At 49.2% G+C, this 21,732-nt stretch overlaps 7 protein-coding genes and 1 non-coding gene across 8 annotated transcripts; 3 read left to right on the top strand and 5 right to left on the bottom strand.

The window, feature by feature from the left end:
• Nucleotides 1-125: 125 nt before the first annotated feature.
• Nucleotides 126-411, top strand: BDW70DRAFT_136336 (uncharacterized protein). Its single transcript, XM_073736841.1, has one exon. It carries the CDS (start codon nt 212-214, stop codon nt 383-385), a length of 174 nt encoding a protein of 57 aa, XP_073595946.1. The 5' UTR covers nt 126-211; the 3' UTR covers nt 386-411.
• Nucleotides 412-1,436: 1,025 nt separating this feature from the next.
• On the top strand, nt 1,437-3,444 carry BDW70DRAFT_168210 (uncharacterized protein; the record flags this gene model as incomplete). The annotated part of the gene is made up of 6 exons (XM_073742399.1): nt 1,437-1,471; nt 1,632-1,734; nt 1,785-2,547; nt 2,597-2,601; nt 2,684-2,757; nt 2,817-3,444. The coding sequence occupies 6 exons, from the start codon at nt 1,437-1,439 to the stop codon at nt 3,160-3,162; spliced, it is 1,326 nt and encodes a 441-aa protein (XP_073595947.1). The 3' UTR covers nt 3,163-3,444.
• A 3,054-nt stretch (nt 3,445-6,498) lies between these two features.
• On the bottom strand, nt 6,499-6,571 carry BDW70DRAFT_t108. The gene has a single exon. It is a non-coding gene; the product is annotated as a tRNA-Thr (tRNA).
• Nucleotides 6,572-7,059: 488 nt separating this feature from the next.
• BDW70DRAFT_160008 (APC family permease) lies at nt 7,060-9,223 on the bottom strand (the record flags this gene model as incomplete). Its single annotated transcript, XM_073740778.1, has 8 exons — nt 7,060-7,622; nt 7,677-7,886; nt 7,933-8,038; nt 8,085-8,153; nt 8,201-8,319; nt 8,374-8,800; nt 8,867-8,927; nt 8,979-9,223. 8 exons carry the CDS (start codon nt 9,221-9,223, stop codon nt 7,060-7,062), a joined length of 1,800 nt encoding a protein of 599 aa, XP_073595948.1.
• Nucleotides 9,224-10,164: 941 nt separating this feature from the next.
• BDW70DRAFT_168212 (uncharacterized protein) lies at nt 10,165-11,231 on the top strand (the record flags this gene model as incomplete). Its single annotated transcript, XM_073742400.1, has 5 exons — nt 10,165-10,381; nt 10,434-10,521; nt 10,569-10,808; nt 10,892-10,956; nt 11,182-11,231. 5 exons carry the CDS (start codon nt 10,165-10,167, stop codon nt 11,229-11,231), a joined length of 660 nt encoding a protein of 219 aa, XP_073595949.1.
• Nucleotides 11,232-12,272: 1,041 nt separating this feature from the next.
• On the bottom strand, nt 12,273-14,547 carry BDW70DRAFT_168213 (protein kinase family protein; the record flags this gene model as incomplete). Its single annotated transcript, XM_073742401.1, has 4 exons — nt 12,273-12,504; nt 12,605-12,791; nt 12,839-12,911; nt 13,033-14,547. The coding sequence occupies 4 exons, from the start codon at nt 14,545-14,547 to the stop codon at nt 12,273-12,275; spliced, it is 2,007 nt and encodes a 668-aa protein (XP_073595950.1).
• A 676-nt stretch (nt 14,548-15,223) lies between these two features.
• On the bottom strand, nt 15,224-16,037 carry BDW70DRAFT_136340 (uncharacterized protein). Its single transcript, XM_073736842.1, has one exon. The coding sequence runs from the start codon at nt 15,830-15,832 to the stop codon at nt 15,236-15,238; it is 597 nt and encodes a 198-aa protein (XP_073595951.1). The 5' UTR covers nt 15,833-16,037; the 3' UTR covers nt 15,224-15,235.
• Nucleotides 16,038-20,594: 4,557 nt separating this feature from the next.
• Nucleotides 20,595-21,248, bottom strand: BDW70DRAFT_52086 (uncharacterized protein). Its single transcript, XM_073744187.1, has 2 exons — nt 20,861-21,248; nt 20,595-20,807 (listed from the first exon to the last, which is right to left on the bottom strand). The coding sequence occupies exons 1-2, from the start codon at nt 21,198-21,200 to the stop codon at nt 20,776-20,778; spliced, it is 372 nt and encodes a 123-aa protein (XP_073595952.1). The 5' UTR covers nt 21,201-21,248; the 3' UTR covers nt 20,595-20,775.
• Nucleotides 21,249-21,732: the final 484 nt, after the last annotated feature.

Below are 21,732 nucleotides of genomic sequence, written 5' to 3' on the forward strand. Positions count from 1 at the left end.
CAACCGAGACCTCTCTGCCCCATGGGATCTGGCTTTGTTCCAAGCTACTTTGTCTCACAGCCTACCCTACATACAAATTCATCTGGCTATGATCGCACGCGCCCGACCCCTAGGGTCGAACGGCCCCCGCCTTAGCACAGTGTCGTCGATCGTCACCACAACGGACCGCGTGCGCTGGCTGCCGCAGGAGGATAACCGGCTCATCCGGCTGATGCGGCTGTTCGGGGTCGAATGGGCGAGGATCAAGAAGGAGAATATGACGTTGCGGCTGCAGGCGGACGAGATGAGCATCGACGACCCCGCCCGAACGCAGTTGAAGGACCGGGCAAGAATTCTGAAGGTGAAGTTCTACCGGTATGCTGCTCTGTATACCCTCCGTCTCTGATGTGTCGAAAGCTGATATTCGCAGCGAGAGAAGACCGCTTCCGCCAAACTTTGAAAAGGTGGCGATGGGGAAGAGGGATTACGACCGGCTGAGGAGACATGGAATCACCGTTCTGGACTAGGAGTACAGCGTAGCTGATTATGATACGCTGGTGTTTTAGTTCTCTTCCGTTGCATTTACTGTTCGCTAGAGTGATGGACAATTAGTGAACGCAAGTGAAAGCGTGCGGCCCTGTACAAAATGTACGGCCAGTATAGGAATAGATCCGGCATGTGTGAAATGGTCTGAGGCCATGAGTCCAACCAATCATGGTACGGCAGACTGCCGTACATGGTCTCTCGGGGGGTTCAATGGGTACTGGACGAAACCTACCCCTTTCTCCACATGGGAGTAGCAAATGTGCTTCCGTTCAAGAACGACTCAATCTCTTCAGCGCCTCGAGTAGAGGTCGTGGGGCTGAAGAGCTTCTGAGCATGCACCTTTTTCCAATCCAGAGTTATGGCAGGCGGGTATAGTGGCGTGGTAGTAGAGACTTACCACCCTCTCACAATCTGGAGTGCCTTGGTTTTCGGTCGCATTTGTATGCAGCACATGGTGAATGAATGTTCGAATTCAGACACCGAGCCATCCAATTCCCGCTTGAATTTGCCTGAAGAATTGGCCGATTTATCATACTACCAGTATGGGGTTCCTTCACCCCGCCGAATCATATTGTGTATGTAGATCCAAGATTTTACTTGGTTTCCGACTCTCGGCTGCCGTATCTGGTGTTAAGAGAGGAACTATAGTCCTCAATTGTCCTGCTGATTGGTGTATGAAAAGTCTATGTCCGCAACGAAGGGTGAAGGAGGGGGACATTGGACGTGTTTGTATTGATGGTGCGGCTAACCGTGAGGAAATACGTTACAGTTCATTAATAGGATGCAGTTGCCTGAACCGGAACGGGGTTGGGCGTTGTATGCGGAAAATAATGCGGGGAAAGGGTCGGTCTACGCCCGAGTAAAAAGGTTGAATCCGTCCCACTGCGCCCTCTTTGCTTGGGCTATGTACGATGGCTCCAAATACAGAAGCCAATGGCTCTCAGGTGTCAGCTCATCTGCCACCCCTGATGGAGACTCAGGAAATTCTTCACACGATCGATTTGACCTTTTCTCTCTAAGATGGCGTGCTGGGAACAGATGGTGGCACCGTTCAAAGTCAGGAAATTCCAAGATCTGCGAGTTCGGCCATACTAAACTATCTCTAGTTACACTGGCGCCCTCCTCTTTAATACGGCTGCATTTATCCTTCCAGCGCTCTACAGCACGCTCGTCAAGATTTGGATCGCGAAGATTGATTCCTCCTTGGTTGTGACGATATCTATACGTACATCAACACCGTCGCGGAAGTGATAAACGAGGGACTCCCACGCGCGGTCCGGGTCACGATTGCAGATACTGAGGCCCGGTCGTTGAAGGCCCGTTTGGGCCTGGCGCATAGCTTAATGGCCTTCCAAGCACTCCTTGGACTGCTGATGAGTGTTATCTTTGTTGCTGCAGCTCGGCAGTTTGCATCGGCATTCGTACCTCGTGATGTTCGCGCCGCCAGTCTAACGTATATCCGTGTCAGCGCCTTCTCGGCCTTAAGCTCTGCCGTTGAAGTCGCTGTATCAAATGCCACGCGAGCCCTGGACAAACCGGACGTCCCGCTTCTTGTCAGTTCTGTCAAAGTCGCAATAAATATTGCCCTTGACCTCCTGATCATATCTACGTTTCATGTCGGCAACTGGAAACCGGATATCAACATCCAGGCCGGAATCCGCCCAACCTGCGACATGGCTGCGGCGATTTCCGGTCTGTTATATTTCTTGTTTACCGTCAGTTTCAGGCGAAGTGCCGATGCACCGACGCTGAAGGGGCTCATAATCCTACTTAAGCCGGGATCTATCACATTCATCGAGTCTGCGCTGCGGAATGTACTCTATCTCTGGCTAGTGAGCGGTGTAGTCTCCATGTCAGCGGACTATGCCACGGCGTGGGCCGTGTTTAGCACGATTCGATGGGGTTTAATAATGGTACTAGTTCAGGCAGCGGAGGCTACGGCGCTCACGCTCGTGGGGCATGCCTGGGGCCTGCTCAAGCAAAGACCTTACCCCTCAAGATGGTCGTGGATAAGTTTGTGCGGTACGATCTCTCTCCCTCCTACAAAACTCTGGGACACACACGCGTGCAGTGGTTGTACGGCAGCTCTTCTCTCTGCCACTATAATTCTCACGATCGAAATTCCCTTGCTAATTTCATGTCTTTATACGGATGCGAGTCTTTCGCGTTGTGGCTTAGCAACTCTCAACATGTCCCGAACATTGTTGGTCACGTGTGGCGCACTATAGATTGGTGCGTCTGTATTCGCTTTTTCACTTACCGGTTACTAAATCCCTAACATTGTTGAATAGGCGTTATATTCTTTACGGTCTATCTATTCAATTTGCTGCAATACTTCTTGCAACTCGCATAAAGTGGTATCTCGTGCAGTCCTTGATTTCTAACATATTCTATGTGCTTCCGTGGGCAATCGTGTGCCAGGTCGTTGATCTCGACTCGGGTAATGCGTGGACATACCATAGTCTGGTGTTTGGGGGTAGCTTGGTGTTCTCCTTTGTCGAGATCTTGGTCGTCGTTTCATTTTGGGCGTGGGGGCTGCTGGAGGGGAGGTTGGGACTCGATGCGCCTCGCTCCTCATTTAGGAACAGAGAGGAGAGATTGGGAGAGGGCCCTGCTACATTCCACCAGCCTACTTGATAAGGACAGGGAATAGTTCCGCCCGTCGGTATTACGTGCTGTCCTCTAGGTCTCACATCCGATGACCAATATCCAGAGAACGACAACTTCGTGGCTTGCCTGACAACCAGTCCAGATGGTCGCTGGTTAGTCTGTGGCACTCGTGGTGGCCGGGTCCATTTCTGGGATACCTCGACCTTAGAATTGGTTGCACAGTATGTTCTTAGATCAAGTCCCGTCGACTCAATTCAATTTCTAGACGATGGCGAGCGCTTTGCTTCAAAATTCATCGATGGTTTAATCCAGGTGTTCGCGGTCGACACTCGGTCTCCTCCTGAGTTGGCTCCAGTCGCTTCCACCACGGATCCGGAGGACTTGGAGAACAGAATGCCGTGCCATGGGGGTGGATAGATAATCAACGGACTCGCTGGATCGGCGTCTCGCGTTTTAGGTGTATCAGACCAGATAACGGAGATGCGTATCTTTTAAAAATTCCGACGTCTCAGGGAGATCTAGAAGATCCCTGCCGCTTCCTTGATTTTGTTTCAGGTCCCGGGCGATCATTCTTTTCTCCATGCGCTGCATGGTTTGTCACCATGGCGAATGACTTTCGCGTGACCAGCGTACAGGAGAACAAAACAGTGCTCCATCTGCAAACCACGGATGTAGAGGAGGTGGTATTTTCTAGTGATAGTAAGTGGCTTGTATTGCTTGCTCCGCGCGCCTATGTGACTCTGTGGGACTCGGTAACAAAAACCATTCCATGGGTCTTGGTTTTTGAATTCGGGCTTGAAAAAATTCCAAGCTTGTGCGAATGGAGGTGGACTACAGGGACTCGGATTCTCCGCATCTGGACCGATCATGGTCATTTGAAGCATGTTCATATGGTGCTCCTTTCAGCCGACAACCGGTGGTTATTGACTAGCGATGGTGAAGCCACCAGAATCCGAGACGCAGCTACAGGAATACACCGTACGACGTTCCAAAGTAGCGTCCTAGCACCTTTCAACTTTGCTGTATTTACCCCCGATAACAACCGTCTGTTATCAATTGAAAGGCAAGGCTCCATACGACTGCGAGAATTCGAGACAGGAGAGACTGTGTGGGCAAAGCAGGAATCGACGATGTGCAAGAGCATATCACCCAGAGGCCACGCGAAGGATATCCCTTTTCTTTTTGGAGCGAGCCACAAACCTGCTTTGGAGTATCATGACCCACCTGCAGTTTTTTCGTCTAAAAGCCTATTGCTAGCTTTGCACACAAGCCCAGGAGGTATTCAGGTCCGTCACTCCGAATCGGGGGACTTATTATACAACTTACATTTCGCTGGACAAGATATCACAGATGCCAACTTCATGGATGCGGAGGAGGGGAACAAGATTACTGTTACCCTTGCCTCTGGTGATGAAAGCGAAATTCAGATCTTCAATTCCAGGACTGGGCAGCTCATTCACTACGTCCCCATAAATTGTCCAACGTCGCCAAAACATCGTCCTGACGCCCATACCCCCAGAAACCCCCTTAGCCTTGCGGTGTCGGAAGGCCGTTGGGTTTCTTTGCGTGCCGAAAACTTAATTCGCCTTCCTGCCGAGTATAGACATGTTTCGTGGGCAGTTCAGGATTATCTGCTTGGGATCTCTCTGCGCTTAGGGCGCGCCATTTTCTTTGAGTTTAGCCCTACCGGCGCATATTCTACCAATACCGACGCTGTTGGTCTTAATTTTGCCGATTCCTATCTCTGTGATGGCAGTCTTCCTGGTCCCAGCTCCTCTAAGGTCTGTCTCCCTCTCGCAAGTTATGCTAGTAGCACTCTCCCGGAGCCAAGTACCACCAATTCTGGCCTTTCCACACCTAGAGGTACAAGGTCCAGTTCCGTCGAGCTCTGCATTGCTATGTGATTCAGAGAGGGCGGAACTGCCAGGCTTGATTTCCTGGCCCAATTCACACACTCCTACGCAACATGTGTCGTGGGCAGCTAAGCCTTCAACCCAAGCCAATATAACCAACCGTCGGCGGCTATCGACATTCGTCCAGCTCTCACGCAAAGAATTTGGATCTTGTCATATTTTGCACAAACGAGAGAATAGGTGTTGTCACTGCAAGATGTTCAGGCCGAGGCATCTCTGATTCCCTTCAATTAATCCTGCAGCAATGAGTGGCATTCTCGTGTCAGGGAATAGTTGAGGGGTGTTAGCAGCGGGTGAAATCAACCACATTAGAACCTTCATTGGCCTCCTGGTGCTCCCCCCAATCATGAATGAAATCGCCCATGAAGGAGTAAAGTATTACTACTTTCATCCAGAGAAACTGCATGGTTTCGATAGCGAACGGCCTCTAACCTTAGTGGATAAAGTAGGGCAGGGTCTTAGTGCCTAATGTTCGTTCAGACTAGCTATGATCCGCTAATAGGGACAAATGTGCGTATATCAGGTAGGTCAGCACAGGAGGACCGGATCAATGAAGCTCATCGGCGCTGTCAATTGTAACGAGAAATAATATAGATTAACCATTCCAATGCAAATGTAGCTAGCTGTAGTTGTCAATCGAAAATTACTGTGGACATGAGAAGCTAAATTTATGGGATCGCGATCGTGAGTTGATTGGATTATCATTGATCCTCCAAGTAGTCTATACTGCAGGAAAATCATCTCTTCCTAGCGGCAGCCGCCATATGTGTATATAATGTTTTCTTGAGCCTTTAATCGATCGGACTGCTGTCTGATGAGTAGGCTAGAATTCCGGCTGCGTTCAGAGAGGATGGGACATGGGGTGCCAAGGTAAAATGCGGCCAATCGCCTGCCATATAGAAGAATAACTCGGAGGGAGGGGGTAGTGGCGTCTAATAAACCGAACTGAGATAGATATTCCGGTCAATACATATGCCTGGTATCATTTCATACCAGAATATGAAAGGTTTCTTTTGACTTTCTACCGTCGGTCTCCAGGCCAAGGCTTCTTCTTGCTTTACAAAACTGGTTATTAGTAGGTTGTATTAACAGTTGGGGATTAAGGCGCCGGCCAGGATAAAGTTCCCGCACTCAGATAAGCTTTCTCTCGTAGCCAGATAAGCGTTTAGATGAATGACCCTTTCTGATTATGGGCATTTGTCTCTCGTATCTCCGCTTATCTTGATAACTGGATGCAGGGCGCAGCCTCTCTGCCACCCCAGAGTCCGACAGGATCTGGCCCCTTGTGTGCCCTTATTTATATATGACCTTTGAGGATCGGAATAATTGGTTCCAATTTTGTTCGTTGCCCCTCATTTCGGAATCCCTGGCCGCCTTGACATAATCCTCCCGTAAGCACTAAGAACCGGAATCGTGAGAAGTGGGTCGAGATTAAAGAAGGAAAAAGATATGCTCACAAGCGGACTTTAACCGCTGACCTCGTGATTACTAGTTACGCGCTTTACCAACTGAGCTATGCGAGCTGGTTGTTGAAAGGGACTTTTATCATGATTCTATGAAGCTGATTATTTCGTAACTCATAAACCGGGATATCTGGCAACTTTGCAGAGGAACCAGGAGCGTAAGGGGGGTATGATAGTGCCGGCTGACCCAGTGCCCCGAGTCTCTCACTGCAGATGATGCGGATGTTTGATCTTACTGAGGAGTCTATACCACTGGGCACTGTCCTGGTATGGTCGTAGGCCTAAACTAAGTAAGGAAACAGAAGTGAGCTGGAATTCAGGAGAATTTGGTTCAAATGTAGTGTCTAGGAAATTTATTCCTAATATCCTATTATCCATATCCATCTAAGCGTTGTTTGCCCGAAATTACGATGGAGTACATACAACGGCGGTAGTACATAACTTCATGACACCGTACATCTTTCATTCAACATAGGAAACAACCGCTGCATTACTCCGTAGGACCAATCACGATGGAACTCCATATCATTTAACTCTGTACGCTGGTTCTAGCGGCTCAGAGCTTGGCTCCTCAGATTCTTCGCGGCCTCCTCTTCACCATTTGTGAAGAACCTCGTTTTGATCTCCTCCCACGGACGAGGCTTGAATAGCGTTTTAAGCAGACTGAACGCGCATTTCCAGTTAAACGGCCAATCAGGGTTCGGCCACGTCACGATCCACCGCCGCTTGTTGTAATCGATAAAGCCGCTCAAGTCGCCGGGATCATTAACGTTGTAACCGCTGCCGCGGAATTCTAGTTTCTTGATGAAGGCAATGATATAAAGTGATACTGAGGCTCCTAACGCATAAAGGGCGGTGACGATGACTGGCTGCACCCACGAGGGTGTATCTCTGCGCGTTCCGTCTGGATTATCGGAGGGTATAAACGGGACAACGACGAGAAAGAGGTTGACGATGATGAAGAAGACGGTGGCCGTGTAGCGGGTATGGCTCGTCTTCATCACCTGGTACTCCCAGGGGTTGCCGTATGCCTTGTCCGCTGGGTCAGTGGAGCTCGTTTCGTACTGGTTCATTCGCTTTCGAATATAGAAGACCCCGATACCAAGCGCGGCTAGATAGTGTCAATAAGAGCTTGTATTCGCAATGCGGGAGTGGAGATACGTACAGCACACCACTGCATGGCCATAAGTATACAAGGTAAGGGTGGTTTTGTACGGCTCGTAGGATGCAATGGTTATGCAGGTAACCAGAACTTGGAGGATAAGACCACCAGTCGGGGTGCCCAAGTTGTCCCACTGGGTACTTCCGTAATTAGAACTTTTGGCGAAAAAATTGTAAAATGGGATGATGCCATGCTTTGCGATGTCACGGTTCACTAGACATGTCAAAATCAAGACCGGTGTTCAGTGCACTTCACCTACCCCTGGCATTGCTAAAGGTGACTCCAATAATGTTTCCAGCGGCGGCCAATGCAATGTTGACATAAATTGCGTGGCTCGCCATCTTGGTATGACTGGTTCGAAAAACCTGGTGCGGCTGTTAGAATACTAACAATTGGGAGGAGGAGACTTACATTGATGGCATAATCTGCGGCGACATTATGCGTGGGATTGGTAACTGCCTCAAAGTCCAAGATAAAAAACTGGCAACAATAAGCATGTTCCTTCGTCAAGAGGTCAATCAACATACCACAAACATATTGAAGGAGATATAAAGAAACATGACAACACTGATCGCGATGAAAGCACCGCGCTTTAGCCTTCGCTTCTTATGCTCTCCGGCCCCCTTGATCTCCGATGTCACATAATCTATGCACCACGTTAGTCGACCGAGCAAGTCTGGCGAGGAGAAGGTAGACGTACTGGCGTTTTCCCACCCCTGGTAACTGTACAGGACCTGAAGAATAGCCAGCGCAACATTAGTCGGCGAAGGGTTCCCGTGAGTCGTGGCGTAGTCTCCGACTCCCAGCAAGCCGCCGTCAGCTGCCTGACGACAGGTTTCTACGAACCCGGCGAGGACTAGCACTAGCAAGAACAGGACCTTGTATACTGCCAGGCAGTCGTTTGCCCAGATACCGATATTCACGAGCCGATAGTGTACCGCGCATATCCCTACCACGATCACGCACGCGAAGAACTTGGTAAACCAGACATCGGGTTGGCCATCTTTGGTCGGATTGATATAGCGCGCAAAAGTGACCGAGTTGGAGGTGGGTGTTGCGAAGGCGATGAAGACCCATGCGAAGGCGCTGGCGAACAGTAAAGGAGGTACGGGGAAGATCTTGGATATCTACAGCCGAAGCGTTAGCGGGGGTCGCGGCAGCTCCAAAGAAGCGACAAGGTCGGAGAGCCTTACATAGATGAACTCGCCACCATTGTATGGCCATGCGAGGCCGTATTCGAGATATATGTAGATGCTGAATCACAGGTCAGGTATGGCTGTAGCTTGACGGCGGCGCAACGCGTACCTGCAGAACGAATATACTCCACCAAAAACCCAGAGTGACAGTGCGACCAGCTTGTTGCCCGTCAGGTGCGCGACTATCCTCGGCGACACGAATATGCCTCCCCCTATCATCTTGTTGATGATGAGGCACGCAACGTCCAGAGTGCTCAGCGCCTGCTGCTCGTCGAATCGCGGCGACTGCTCTGTCTCGGAACCCATGGATGCGCGATGCGCTGGCAACGCAGCAGCTTCGACGTGGCCATTCATTAGGGCAATGAAAATATTACGAAGACCACAAGACGATGCAGAGGTGCGGGAAGGATGGATGTCAGGCAGAAGTCAAGAGTCTGTTGAGCGACCGTGATGGCGCAATTGGTCAACGAGGCTGGAAGGATCTTGTCCCAGGCCTCTGGCCGCACGAGAGCCTCATGAGTCACTAGATAGGAAAGGATAAGCATTGCACGAACGACCTACCCCCCTCATACTCCGGACTGTACATAAAAAGGCTGGTCCGTCATGCCGGGCGCGGGGTGCCATCATCCTTCTCGTGTCTGCGCCACTAGCAAACTACCCAATCAAATAAAATGATCGTCCAGATAATTCCAACCCGATACACCGTGAGCGGCAAGGTGCTGTATGACTGTCTCGAGGAGATGTTCGGGGCCGGAAAGGTGCAAGTGTTTGTAAGAACCCTTTCCAGCATCAGCTTATCGGCCGCACGCTTAGGGCCTTACCTCCAGGAACTCCAGGACGGCGACAACTGGAAGATTCAAGTGCCTCGCGAGTTGACCGGAGTGAGTTGTCGCTAGCTGAAGACAGCTGCATAGATTATTGACGCTCTGCCACGCCAGGAAGAGCAGATTGAGGTCCTGAGAAAATGCCGGAAACGACGCCGTGCAAAAACTGACGGGTCGACGCATTCTCCCACCTCCGCTGCTTGAAGCGAGGACATAGGCAGGCTGTTCAGCTGGACACGACCGACCGGTGCCATCCATGCAAGGCAGAAAGCGCTCATTGGGTAGTGATGGCGAGGCATACATTTCTTTTTCTTGGGCAAGGCGAAGGAAAACGGGCATCCCGATTCGTCGCTCTGAGCACAGCCAACATCCGACGGGCTCGATTGTGCCTTGCTTGGTAGTATATAATGTGTGTCTCTGCAAAGCTTAATGGTGCTATTTTATTTATACCCGCTAGTATTAGAAATCACAATGACAGGAAGTCCTAACAATCTTGAAGGCTGGTCCATCTATCCACGCAATCTGTGCTTATCAGCGGCAGAGGTCGACGCCAAAGGCTATGATCGACGCCTCGCACAGGTAGAGAAGCGCCTTTTTGCGGGTGAGAGTGTGGACTTCGATGAGGGCACGGATCTGGACGAGGACGAGAATGTGGCGCAAATTCTCGACCTGGGGTCAGTCCGCCAAGGTGTGCATTCTTATATTGACAGTCTTGGCCCTTCAGTGACTGACTCATGTAGACGGATCGAGACACTCCAGATATGCTGCAATTAATTCCCCATCGGAGTTGACAGAGTTATGCCAGAGACCTCGATGTTCGTGGGTGTTGTACGTCGATCCGCTGACGAAACAGGAGCGTATACTGACTGCCGCAGTTTCCTGCATCAGTACGACTCATGGGGCCAGCTCCGAGTCTCGGCTGAGTTTCTGAAGAAACTGTTCAGCTTCCTTCGAGTGCACCCAGGGTACCTCGATATTGTCTTTTTGTTCGCGGAAAAGTCAGATCCTGTTGAGCAATCGTTTAGCTCGCTTTTCTCCCACTGTCGACCGCTCTCGACAGGGAATCCCGCCGACGAGCTCATGTGTAGTTATGGTGAGAACACCCGGCACTCCCAGTCTGATGGATAGACGTGCTGATTCTGTAGACATTGGCTACAACATCAAATACGTTGCTGCCCATGGACGATCCATTCCAAAGGACCCATACTCCGTGCGTGAAACTGGGGTATATCATGGCTTCGACGCCGCGACGCAGCAGACCCAGTGGATATTCATACAAGCATCTCAAGAGCTACAGGAGCGCACAAGGGAGTATTTCATGCACCCACACGAGTCACAGGCAGAGTCTCAAATTAGGATACACGGGATTATATTCCAGGCAGCCACGCAGGCGTGGCGAGAATACCTCGTCTATCTAGAAGCAACCTTCTCGAAAATGGTAATGATCAACTTATATCAGGTCAGTGCGGCTGCAACTGACAGTGACAGGTGTCGCGTGGCTTTTATTCAAGTTTGACGGAGCCGACGGTAGACGGTGATATCAAAGCGGACTTTGCCGACATCCGAGAGCTCCAAGTTTTCACGGACAAGCTGGAAAAACTGAATCAGGTCCTTCAGCGCAATATAGATGTTGGCCGAGGGGTACAGTCGTTCCTCGGGCGCGCCCAGCGGCACTCATCATCCCGTCTAGCACCAGCCTTTGAAGACACAACGTCGATCCTGCAGACCTCAATCTTGCAGCACCAGGTTCACAGCAGCAGAATCCAGTCGCTGATCAGTCGGGCAAGGGGATGTGGCATGCTCGTAGGTGCCACAATATGGTGTTTGGGGGTCGAAACTGACGGAATCAGGTCCAAAATATCTTAGACATCCGGGCGACAGACACCGCAGCCAAGATCAATGTCAGAATGCGTGAGCTGGCTGAGAAAAACGCTCGCGAAACCAGATCAATGTCCATTGTTTCGTTGATTTCGGCCATCTTCCTCCCGGCCATGTTTCTTGCCGTAAGGGCCAATTTCGTCTTTGTGGAAATCATGCTGACAGGATTTAGACACTATTCGGTACGAACTTCTTTGACTATGTGGAGGGAAATATCCATATTGCGTCGAACTTTTGGATATACATCGTTATGGCAGTGGGGATGTCTGGGTGTACAGTCCTGCTTTGGGTGGCTTATCAGCAAAGGAGGAAGTCGAAATCCCAACATATGCAGAAAGACATCGAAGCCTGTGCTGAAAAAGATAGCGAGGCCGTCATTTCCTTGCGCTCTCTAGCAGATCGCGCTTATTCTTTTCCCACTCTCTCTGGAAATCTTCGAGCTGCTGTTGAAAAGACCTAGCGTTCTGTTCCGCTACCGGGCGTCAGTAGCCATGTATATTTAGAACCTGGAGGAGGCTTAACAAATTTACCTTGGGGCCCATCGAAGGTAAGATAGGCCTTTCTGTGCTGAGCGTAGCCTGATTCTGCATCGGGGATATGCATCGAAAAGCCATGCTCCATGGGTATTTCATAGTGGTGGACGTTCTTGAGGGTAAGAGTGCCTGACCTGTTATCGACTGGCTCGGCTATCGTTTTGGAACTCACTGAAAATTCAGGTCAGCAGAGTCTATGTAATGTGGTGCCCAGATACCTTTGATCAGCAACAACTTCTTTTCACTTCTACAGATAACGGCAATGTGCATTCGAGGATTGGCAATTCTGAGAGTCGCAGGCCACAAGACCTGATCTTCCTGAAGTGGTTTTTCAGACCACAACTGGACTACCGCGCCGTTTAGTTCGAGAGCAGGTCGGCGTCGACCAGGAAACGAAATACTATGATCTGGAATAGATAAAGTGCGCAAGTTGAACGAGGAGCTTCCGAGTTCGTTAATCAACGTAACTGGTAGGCTGGTAGGTTGCAAAGCACACATACCAATTAAAGGCGTATTGCTTGGTCATTGCGGCCTGGAGAATAAGAAGATCCCTGAGGTCGACGAACTCGAACGCGTACTGACGACCGTCCCATTGCTGCAAAGTTGCCCTGAGTGGCAGTGGTCGGTTACTGCTCCTGTCTGTATATTCCGGGTCAAAGCTTGGGCGCTCTTGGTGCAGCCTCATAACTTTCAACTCGTTAGCAGGAACACGATCACCAGCTCGGGAACCTTACAGGGTTCTTGGATGATATATATGTTGGCATCGTTGTAATTATATAAAACGCATTGGACCAAAAGAGATTTGCCCTCTTTTCCGTCGAAAAGAAGTAAGCCGCAGTCTGTTTTGGACGAATTGGACGTTTTGTCCAAAAGCCTCGCGCGCCTAGGACATTGTTAGTTACCACAGCATCAACAGAGATTTCTTTACTTGCAGTCTACAGTTGGACCTCCGAGGGCTATTTGGCACTGCTCCACTGCTCACATCGTCCCAGATGTTCCCGCGAGGAACAGCATCGTGCAGTGGCTGCGAGGCTTGCCGGTGCATCCTCTTTAGCTCATCAGAAACGTGTATTGATGGCGGGCAGTCTGTATAATCTTTAGAAAACATCTGACGCAACAGGGTAAAGAATCCAGCATTGAAAAAGCGTCGTTGGAACCGCGAAATACCGGTTTGCTGTTGCTCGCTATTCTGGACTAACTGTTGTAGGTCGTCGATTGTCCGAGATACCGATGTTTTCAACTCCGTATCATGTCGAAAGATATAGGTTTTATATTGAGGAGCTTCTTCCTGGACATCATCAAACCGACTTTGACGGTAGCGCTCTAGTCCTTGTATACCCTTTAAATCGAACACTGATATTTCGGATATGATAGCGGCAAACGACCAGACATCCATCAATGCTTTATTACTGTGGTCCGGGCCACCATATATCCGCCGAGTAGAAGCAATAAAATCACTTTCCGACGACCACGCCTCAAGTGAGTTCGCAATCGACCGGTAGCGAACCTGCAACAGCCCGAAATCCGCAATCTTCATCACCCCCTTGACGATAAGTATATTGGCCGGCTTCAGGTCGCCATGGTATGCGATAAATGAGCCACTCCCTTCATGAAGATATGCGAGCCCATCGGCCAATCCTTGGACCTGGTCCCAGAGCGCCTCGTGAGTGTAGAGACTGTCGCCGTGGTTATTCAAATAGGCACCAAGCGTCAGTTCCGCTTCCTCAAAGACAATAGAGAACCTGTCCTCATGCCAGAATGCCGCCAAGGCTGACATCAGATGCGGATGTTGCAGTCGATCAAAATGCAGGAGATTGAACCATTCCACCAAACCGGCAGTGTCGCGGTGAAAGATCTTCCTGGCGAACCGGGTTATGTCTCGCAACCCCTGTCCACGATACTCGTCGTAGGCAAACTCGAACCCATAGACCTGCCCAAACGAGCCCTGACCCGTCTGCTGCGTATTTTGGCGGATGGGAAGCACTTCGCGTGGGTGGATCGTGATCGGCTCGCGCGATCGGTCAATCGCGCGGATATGGAATCTGTATTGATTGTGTATTATATCTCCGATTATCGACCGCAACTGAACTCCTTCGTCATTAAGAAAATGCAAAGACTCGACAGTGAAAAAATGGGTCCCGCTCAAAGGTGTCCGATGCTTCTGAAAGTAGCGGATCAAGCCCGGGCGATAGAGGCAAATGAGCAGGGCATAAACGGTCGCATACTGGTCCAGGAGCTCTTTTGGGTCAAAGGTCTGACGTCTGTTGTCGGGGTTTCTGAAATCTCCACAACAGACAGAACAGTCGCAGAAATAGACCTTGCTGAGGCAGTCGTCCGTCGTGAAAACGCTCAAGATACGGCTTCGAGGAAAGTAATCATTCTCAGAGTCCCTGGCTTCCTGACACAGCCTTTCTCTTGTTAGTATGCAGGCTGGCACGGCCATTGTGCCTTCGGGAATGCATCTAAAAGCTGTGGAAGTGGGTTGCTTAGTTGCTTATCACGACACGGGAGATGGGCATTACTGGGAGCAAAAGGCTTGATCAGCCTCCTCGCCGCATTGTGACCAGTCAATCACGACCGTCCAATGGTATCAGCCAGCACTGTCGACATGGCTGTAGTCCCCTTGCCCCGCTCTTGGCCCAGTTCTGCCGACATCTCCGAAGGAAACGCGTGGGTCAAGCTGATCTGATGAAATCTGTTGGTATTAACGCATAAATAGAGCAGTTAATGATCGTAGAGAGGTCTGCCCGTGACATGTGGCGAGTTTCCTAACATGGAAGGCACTGTATTTTGGTGCTGGTAATACATAAGCTGTTAGCCTCGGCTCTCTCCCGATATGGCGCCTCCGATTTACGGAGGAGGTCAACTCTAGATAGGAGTGGAACAATTGAGCCTCGTCTACGACACGTATATAGTCGGAGAAAGGAGCCAACTTTTGAGACTTTTGAGTATCATGGAAGCAGGCTGCATTGTTTTCAAGATCTGAGACTCTCCATGAGCAGAATTCGGCTCTACAGGAATGGAATCACGCTTAAGAGCATACTCCTAACGTGGAAACGTAGGTATCATGACTGCATTAAATTTAGGTAGCACTCTGTCTACGTATAGCCGTCTTATAGACTGTCCTATAGTTACCCAAAGACCAACGCCCTCACCTCAATACTTTCCCTAGGCCTCGAGCTCTCTGTCGATCTTGGATCGATAAACGCTGAATGCGGCACTCGCCGCGCAACATCTTCTCTCGTATCTGAGCACTTGATCAGGATCCTCTCATCATTATCAACACCCGACCAGTACAGCCATTGCTGGTTCGGGTTATATTTCACGCCCATAGTCTCTCCAGTGTAATGTGGGTACCGGCGCTCGATCGTACTGAGATCCTCGGGCGCGACTGACGAAGCAGTCGCAAAGGCCAGAGGCATCGACTCGACCTTGCCGTTCAGCGGCCGCCAGACATTTATGATCCTGCATCGGCCAGCGAGTAACCTCTCTGCTTCTTCGGGGTCTTTGACGTGTTCGCGGACTCGCAGTTCGGCGGCTTTCGGTGTTTGGTCGACGTGCGCGAAGACAACAGGTTGTCGATCGGCTTCGGGGTTATACCGCCGGATAGTATGATCGAAGATGACAACTTTATGGGTGCCGGGCACGGTTTTGAAGAGCAGATCCTCGACCTCGCGATAGTACGTAGTCTTCACGGTCTCGTCGGAGTCCCACGACTCGTAGGTCATCGCGGAGGGAACATTCTGAAAGACAGCGAAAGCGTCTGTATCGAGGTTATATTCTGACTCGCGACCGCGGAGGTCTGTTAGGGAGACTTTGTGGGCGACGGCGCTGTAGTTTTCTTGCGGAGGGCCGGATGCGGGGACGACGGCGTGGGGTATTGAACCGTCTTTGGGGGGGTCGAGGAAGCGGATTTCGACGTCGACGGTGCCGCTGAGAGACATGATGAGTTAATGAAAGGGAATTACAACAGAAGAACAAGAGACGAACAAGAGATGACTGGTTAGCTGTGTTCCGCCGAAAGCTCACCGGCAATTTGGTGGCAGTGATGTTAGATTTAACGTTATACAGATTGCTGAATAATGGCTCTCTGCAGAGGCGGAGGGATGATGGCGCCATTGATGACAAATCCGACGTCACGTCACCATGGTCGTACCTGGAGCTTAATTTTGATCACCCAGGATGGATCGTATTACAAATCTTCTAGAAACTGATTCCATATTCCTGAACGCTATCGATCGGAAGACTGTGACACAGAAACGGAGTTTCATGGCCCTCCCAGGCAAATTAACACAGACCGCTCTCGGACCCAGAGAAACCAAGCATGCTATATATGATAAGGAGTTTTCCCAAATCAATCAAAAGAAACGTACCTGGACAGGATAATCATCAGGAGAGTCACGTCACCCTTGTATCTCGGTCCACGAAAGCCAATGTCATCCGAGAGCTGCTGCAGCCTTTCCTATTGCTCCCTGGTAGCTTTGTTCCATTATCGTACGTCGTTGACCAATGAATTCCCCATCACATCCTCTGCACGACAACTTAATATGTCGATCATGAACACCACCGAGGGCACCAAAGGGAACATTTTGCCTGCTGGATGAGAAATCATGAAAGAAGGGAAGATGCGAACGTCAATGGGACCGTTTCCGGCGCCGTTTGGTCTTCGACTTTCAAACGGATTACGAGGATCTCTCTGGCCATAGGACCCTAAAATATGAGAAGTCAGTGGTACTGGTGGTGAGCCTGCACGAGCCTGCCAGGTTTCTCGACCGTCGTGACGTCGAAACTTCTTTGAAGGGAGGATCGCGGCCGATAACACCCGCTTTCACGCAAATCGGAGATTGGACGACGAAAGGCATAGGAGTTGAGGAAGATACCTTTCCGTATCAGTGCAGAAGCAGATTCTGATTCTCTCAAGCGGTACATAAGTTCATCATTGATAAGATAGAAGTCTGGCCATCTTAGGGCGCTTTGAACAGGCGGAAGTATACAATGGGAACCGAGCAAAGCACCCCGGCCGTACTTTTGGTGATACTGAACCTGATTGACAGAAGCTCCTCATGTTCCACTGACATTCCCTCGAGTGTGGTTCTCTTGCCTGCGAGGCTGATTCACTTGTGCAGAGACGGGGATGCGTACCCTTTCGGGGGTCAGGACATGTCTTCGGCGGTGCAGATAGAACGCCGCAGAATAGGATGGGACCCTTATATCAGATATTCGGCAGAGAGCATACTATTGTGAGTAGGTTGAATACACCATCATTGCGAGAGGCTTAGATTGCTTGATTGCACAGCTCATCCAGAAATCTCGCTAGGTGTTTTGCTATGATACCGATGGAGAACGTACTTTGAGGGCGAGGCGGGCGTTGAGATGTCATGGACCACCATATCCCTTCACCCCCATCGATGCTACCTAGACCATTTCCAATAATTTATGGGTGTTTTTCAGCTCCGTAGCTCAATTCCTCACGCAATCGCTCTCGTAAAGCGAAGTCGACACCTCTCTGTAGCGCCTCTCCGCGCTGCACTGCCCTACTCACTTCAGCCGAGATCTGTCGTAAGCTGAGAAGCTGAAGGCCCAATAGCACTATTGAACAGACGCCAGTCAGCTACGTTGGATGCTCACTCTTCCTATTCAATATTCGTATTTGGCGTACTTCACTGTGAGACCGTGCTCGGTCTTCTCACTTTCAACTGAGAAGTGAACATTTGCCTCTCCGCGATGTTTACAGAAAAGCTTGTAATTTTGGAGAAAGCTATAGTCGCCACTGCCCCCGAATACTGCAATGGTGGCTTTTCCAGTAGGCTTTGGGGTGCTCATAATAGGCGTTTCAAATTTTGAGGGTTGGCAGCCAAAACGGTCAGATATGATATGAGGCAAATTCAATTATGGATGCTCAAAGGGCAGAGTAGTGTCTTATATATCCTTGATATCACATGCTATTTTGTTGAAGGTTTCTGAGCATGTGTAACAGGCCAGTAGTCTCTTACGAGCTAAATGTATGAGGCATTTTACGACAACTTCGATCTTAGCTGAGTGGGTCAGTCACATCGAATAAGTTGGATAAGCAGATACTATTTGTTGATAGCCTAAATATGTGACGAAGTAGCGATCGGCGTGAACATTCCGCTAGCAGATCTGAACTCCTGACGTAGTCATCTACTGCAGAATACCTGTAGCGTCGCAGATTTGCAGGGTGTGAAGTAGCGTAACCAAATCCGATGCACCCGGGCGTAAGAGCTCCACCAACTGAGGATTGGCAGCGAACCAATCCACCCTTCGATTGTTATGAAAAATTTGCAGTGGGGATTTCGGATATGGACTCTCAGTTGTATGCTCGATACGTTGTAAAACAGCCAGATGTATACTATAAAAGTGGAAGATATTAACTGCGGCTATAGGTAGCTCTGCGTCTAGAAAAATGTCTATGAAGCAACAGGTCTAGCTTGTGACCACACACCAGGTTACTATTCATGTGGGAACAAGGGACGGCATCCATGACCAGGGATTAAGTGCCGTCCTTAGCTGTGAACATTTGAGGCACCTTCCACTTATGTCAGAGCGCACTGATAACGCATTTCACTAGTGAGTCGGCCTACACTACAGATCGAAGTATAAAGGTGGGTCTTCAGCCCGCTTCCGATTGGTACGATCCAAAAATGTGTTATGATCAAAGGTGGAGTAATATCAGTCAGCCACACGAACATGTGGGGCTTTAAGCTCATTTCTGTGGACACTACATGACATGAACGACCAGTAGGTCAATATGTAGGTGACTCACTAATCTCGTGAGCCCCCATTGAAATAAAACATAGGGAACTAGGGAGGGGGTAAACATGCAAAATCGCCAAACCTAGCAACCTTGATTAGAAAGGAATGGTCACAATCCTGTTTCTATTGCAAGACCACTACTAGGTCAGAGCACGAAATGGGACTTTGCTTTTCAGTCAAGCAGAAATCACTTAGTGATTTCATAATACTTCGCCGATCAGTAGCGGTGAGCAAATAGGACAAAAAGAGTGGGAGCACCAATACCCAAAAGCAGTGTGAGGTGGGCACGAATAGTGCAAGATTGTAATATTGGGGGGAGGCGGGGCAGCTGAGGTTCACATACTTTTGAATGCAGCCACAGCGGTTTCCCCTGTGCATGAACTTGAAATTGGTTGTTAGGGTGGCGGGATTGCGTGATTTGATTGCGAGATCCAAGAGCCGGCCCGTGTCCTGATTATTATTATTCCCCCATGGATACAGACCAACCATGAACAGTGAACAGATCCTTTGGCCAACAATGGTTACGCCTCCTCACAGCAGATGGAGCCGAGCAACGCGCAGCTGAATCCGTAGACACGGTAGCTAGGGTTGGAATCGAAAAAGGATTTTTCCTATTCGTATTCGGAAAGATCCTTTAGATGGTCTTATTCGAATCCGAAAATATTTAGGGGGTCATGACTTGTTGGTATCACACCTAGGTACTGTGTACACAGTTAAGTGGATAGTTTATGCTCCTAAACAAAGGTTGGTTGATTCGTGTTTGATAGACGTATGTTCGAGGTCCTCGTCCATGCCCCTGAATCCATAGAGCGGGAGCTGCAGATTAGCAAGATTATGTACCACGTGTGTGTGCTTATTCTGACGGGAGGATATGTCCCGACATTATTCGTATTCGATATTCGACCCTAAGAAAAGTATTCAAAATTCCGTTAACACAACCGGCTCCCACCATGGGCTAGCGTCGGGCAGTTGATTTCGGCTGGATGAAGCCATGACTAGCCTTGGTAATTCGGGATATGACTCGCTGAGAGCTTTCGTTGCTTGTGTTTGCATCGGATATAGGGTGGTCCCTTGGTATGAACACTGGGGCTCCTGGAATCTAGCTGACCGTTCTCAAGAAGCGATACCGTCGATCCTAGGAACTAGACCTCGGCATTACCCGTGGGTGACCCGCGTGGGTAAGAGGGTCACCCGTGGGTGGACAATCAAAACAAGCATATGATATGCATATTTATGTATTTCCTGGTCGTATCTTGATGTATTGACTTTACAAGTATCGAGAATAAATAAATCAGTTAACATGTAAGGATTAAAGTTAATGAGCCTTCTCCCGTTATTTAGTTGCTATTATCAAGCTAATAATATGCAAATCCATCATCTTGTTGCTGACCTGTTTTCGAGGCCTTCCTGAACTCCGCAGAGTTTGCTGATTAGCAGGCAGCAGATTATCAGTATCATTGTCAAAGTAATAATATTCGTGGGACTCTTCCTCCGGCACAGACGCGGTATTCTTTCTTCTCTTAACCAGTACAGTCTCCGAAACAGCTGCAGCAGGCTTATCATGAATATGTACTATGCCATCCTCTTCATTATCACTAATCGGGTCCAAATCATCTTGTAAAAGCTGAGCGCCTGTGTCCTCTTCAGCTTCCTGTAGCTCATTTTTCAAGAGATACTCTTTATTTAGAGCAAGTTGTTCCTCGCCAAGTTCGAATTTCGATGTACACATAAACATCATGAGTTCTCGGATGGTTGAGGTCTTCAGAGAGCTTCGACGATAATAACATATATTGCGAGCAGAATTGAACAGCCGCTCAACCCCTGCGCCAGTTACAGGAATTGAAAGAACATCCCGCGCAACACTTGCTAGGACTGGGTACCTATACTGGTTCTCCTTCTAGAACTCGCAGGGATCCATATCAACAGGGTCTGTTAATGATTAGTGGAAAACAAGCCCAGTCAGAGTAACTTTGTTAACTTACCACTATCAAGGTATTGTTCAAGCTCATTTCGTTGGATATATTGGTGGGACTTTGACCCTTTTAGCAACATATTGAGTTCTGATCTAGCTGCTGTTGATGATAAGGTTGATAGTAAAATTGGCATATCCTGAAGACGCTGCTTGTAAGGCTGGACATAGTTCTCAAAGCTTTGACAGTATCTTTTGCACCAGGTTGCATCCCAATCTTTTCCAGAGAAAAACTGTAGCTTATTCTCGGGAGCAAGTATTGTACTAACTGCAAAGATGTCGTTATGCATATTATCTGTTTTCTGATAATAGAATGCAAGTTTCTCTTTTGCAGCCTCAAGGGCACTTAACATTAGTCTTTTCCATGGTACCTTCTTCCGTTGAAGCTGCCGAATTGATACCTCAAGATGATCAAATAGCTTGTTATATGTCTCAAATATAAGATAGACTGTAATATCCTTGTCACAGGCTATGGCCTGGGTCTTTGTTATCGGCAATGCCCTCAACCAAAGGTCAAAACAAGGTTACATCTGTCTGAACCAAGGTTCGGAAAAGTCAAAAGTGTTGACGTATGTCCAGAAAAGTTGATAAAAGGGAGGAGAGAGGGTTTATGTTTCTGTCTTTTATTTGTTTCTCTAAGCTTGTGATATTCGTGAATACAGGACAGCTAGTTGAAAACAATACTACCTACGCCCGTGGCAGTATCAGCAAGCCCTGGCAGGCTACAAGAAGGCACTGGGCCCTAATCACTTATCTACCCTTGACACAGTTAATAATCTTGGTCTTCTCTACCTTAATCAAGGCAATCTAAACAAGGCCAAGGATATGTATCAGCAAGCCCTGGCAGGCAAGGAGAAGGCACTGTGCCCTGATCATGCATCCACC

This window comes from Aspergillus foveolatus (assembly GCF_047715535.1).
Source record: "Aspergillus foveolatus strain CBS 279.81 unplaced genomic scaffold BDW70scaffold_24, whole genome shotgun sequence".
Lineage (NCBI taxonomy): Eukaryota > Fungi > Ascomycota > Eurotiomycetes > Eurotiales > Aspergillaceae > Aspergillus > Aspergillus foveolatus.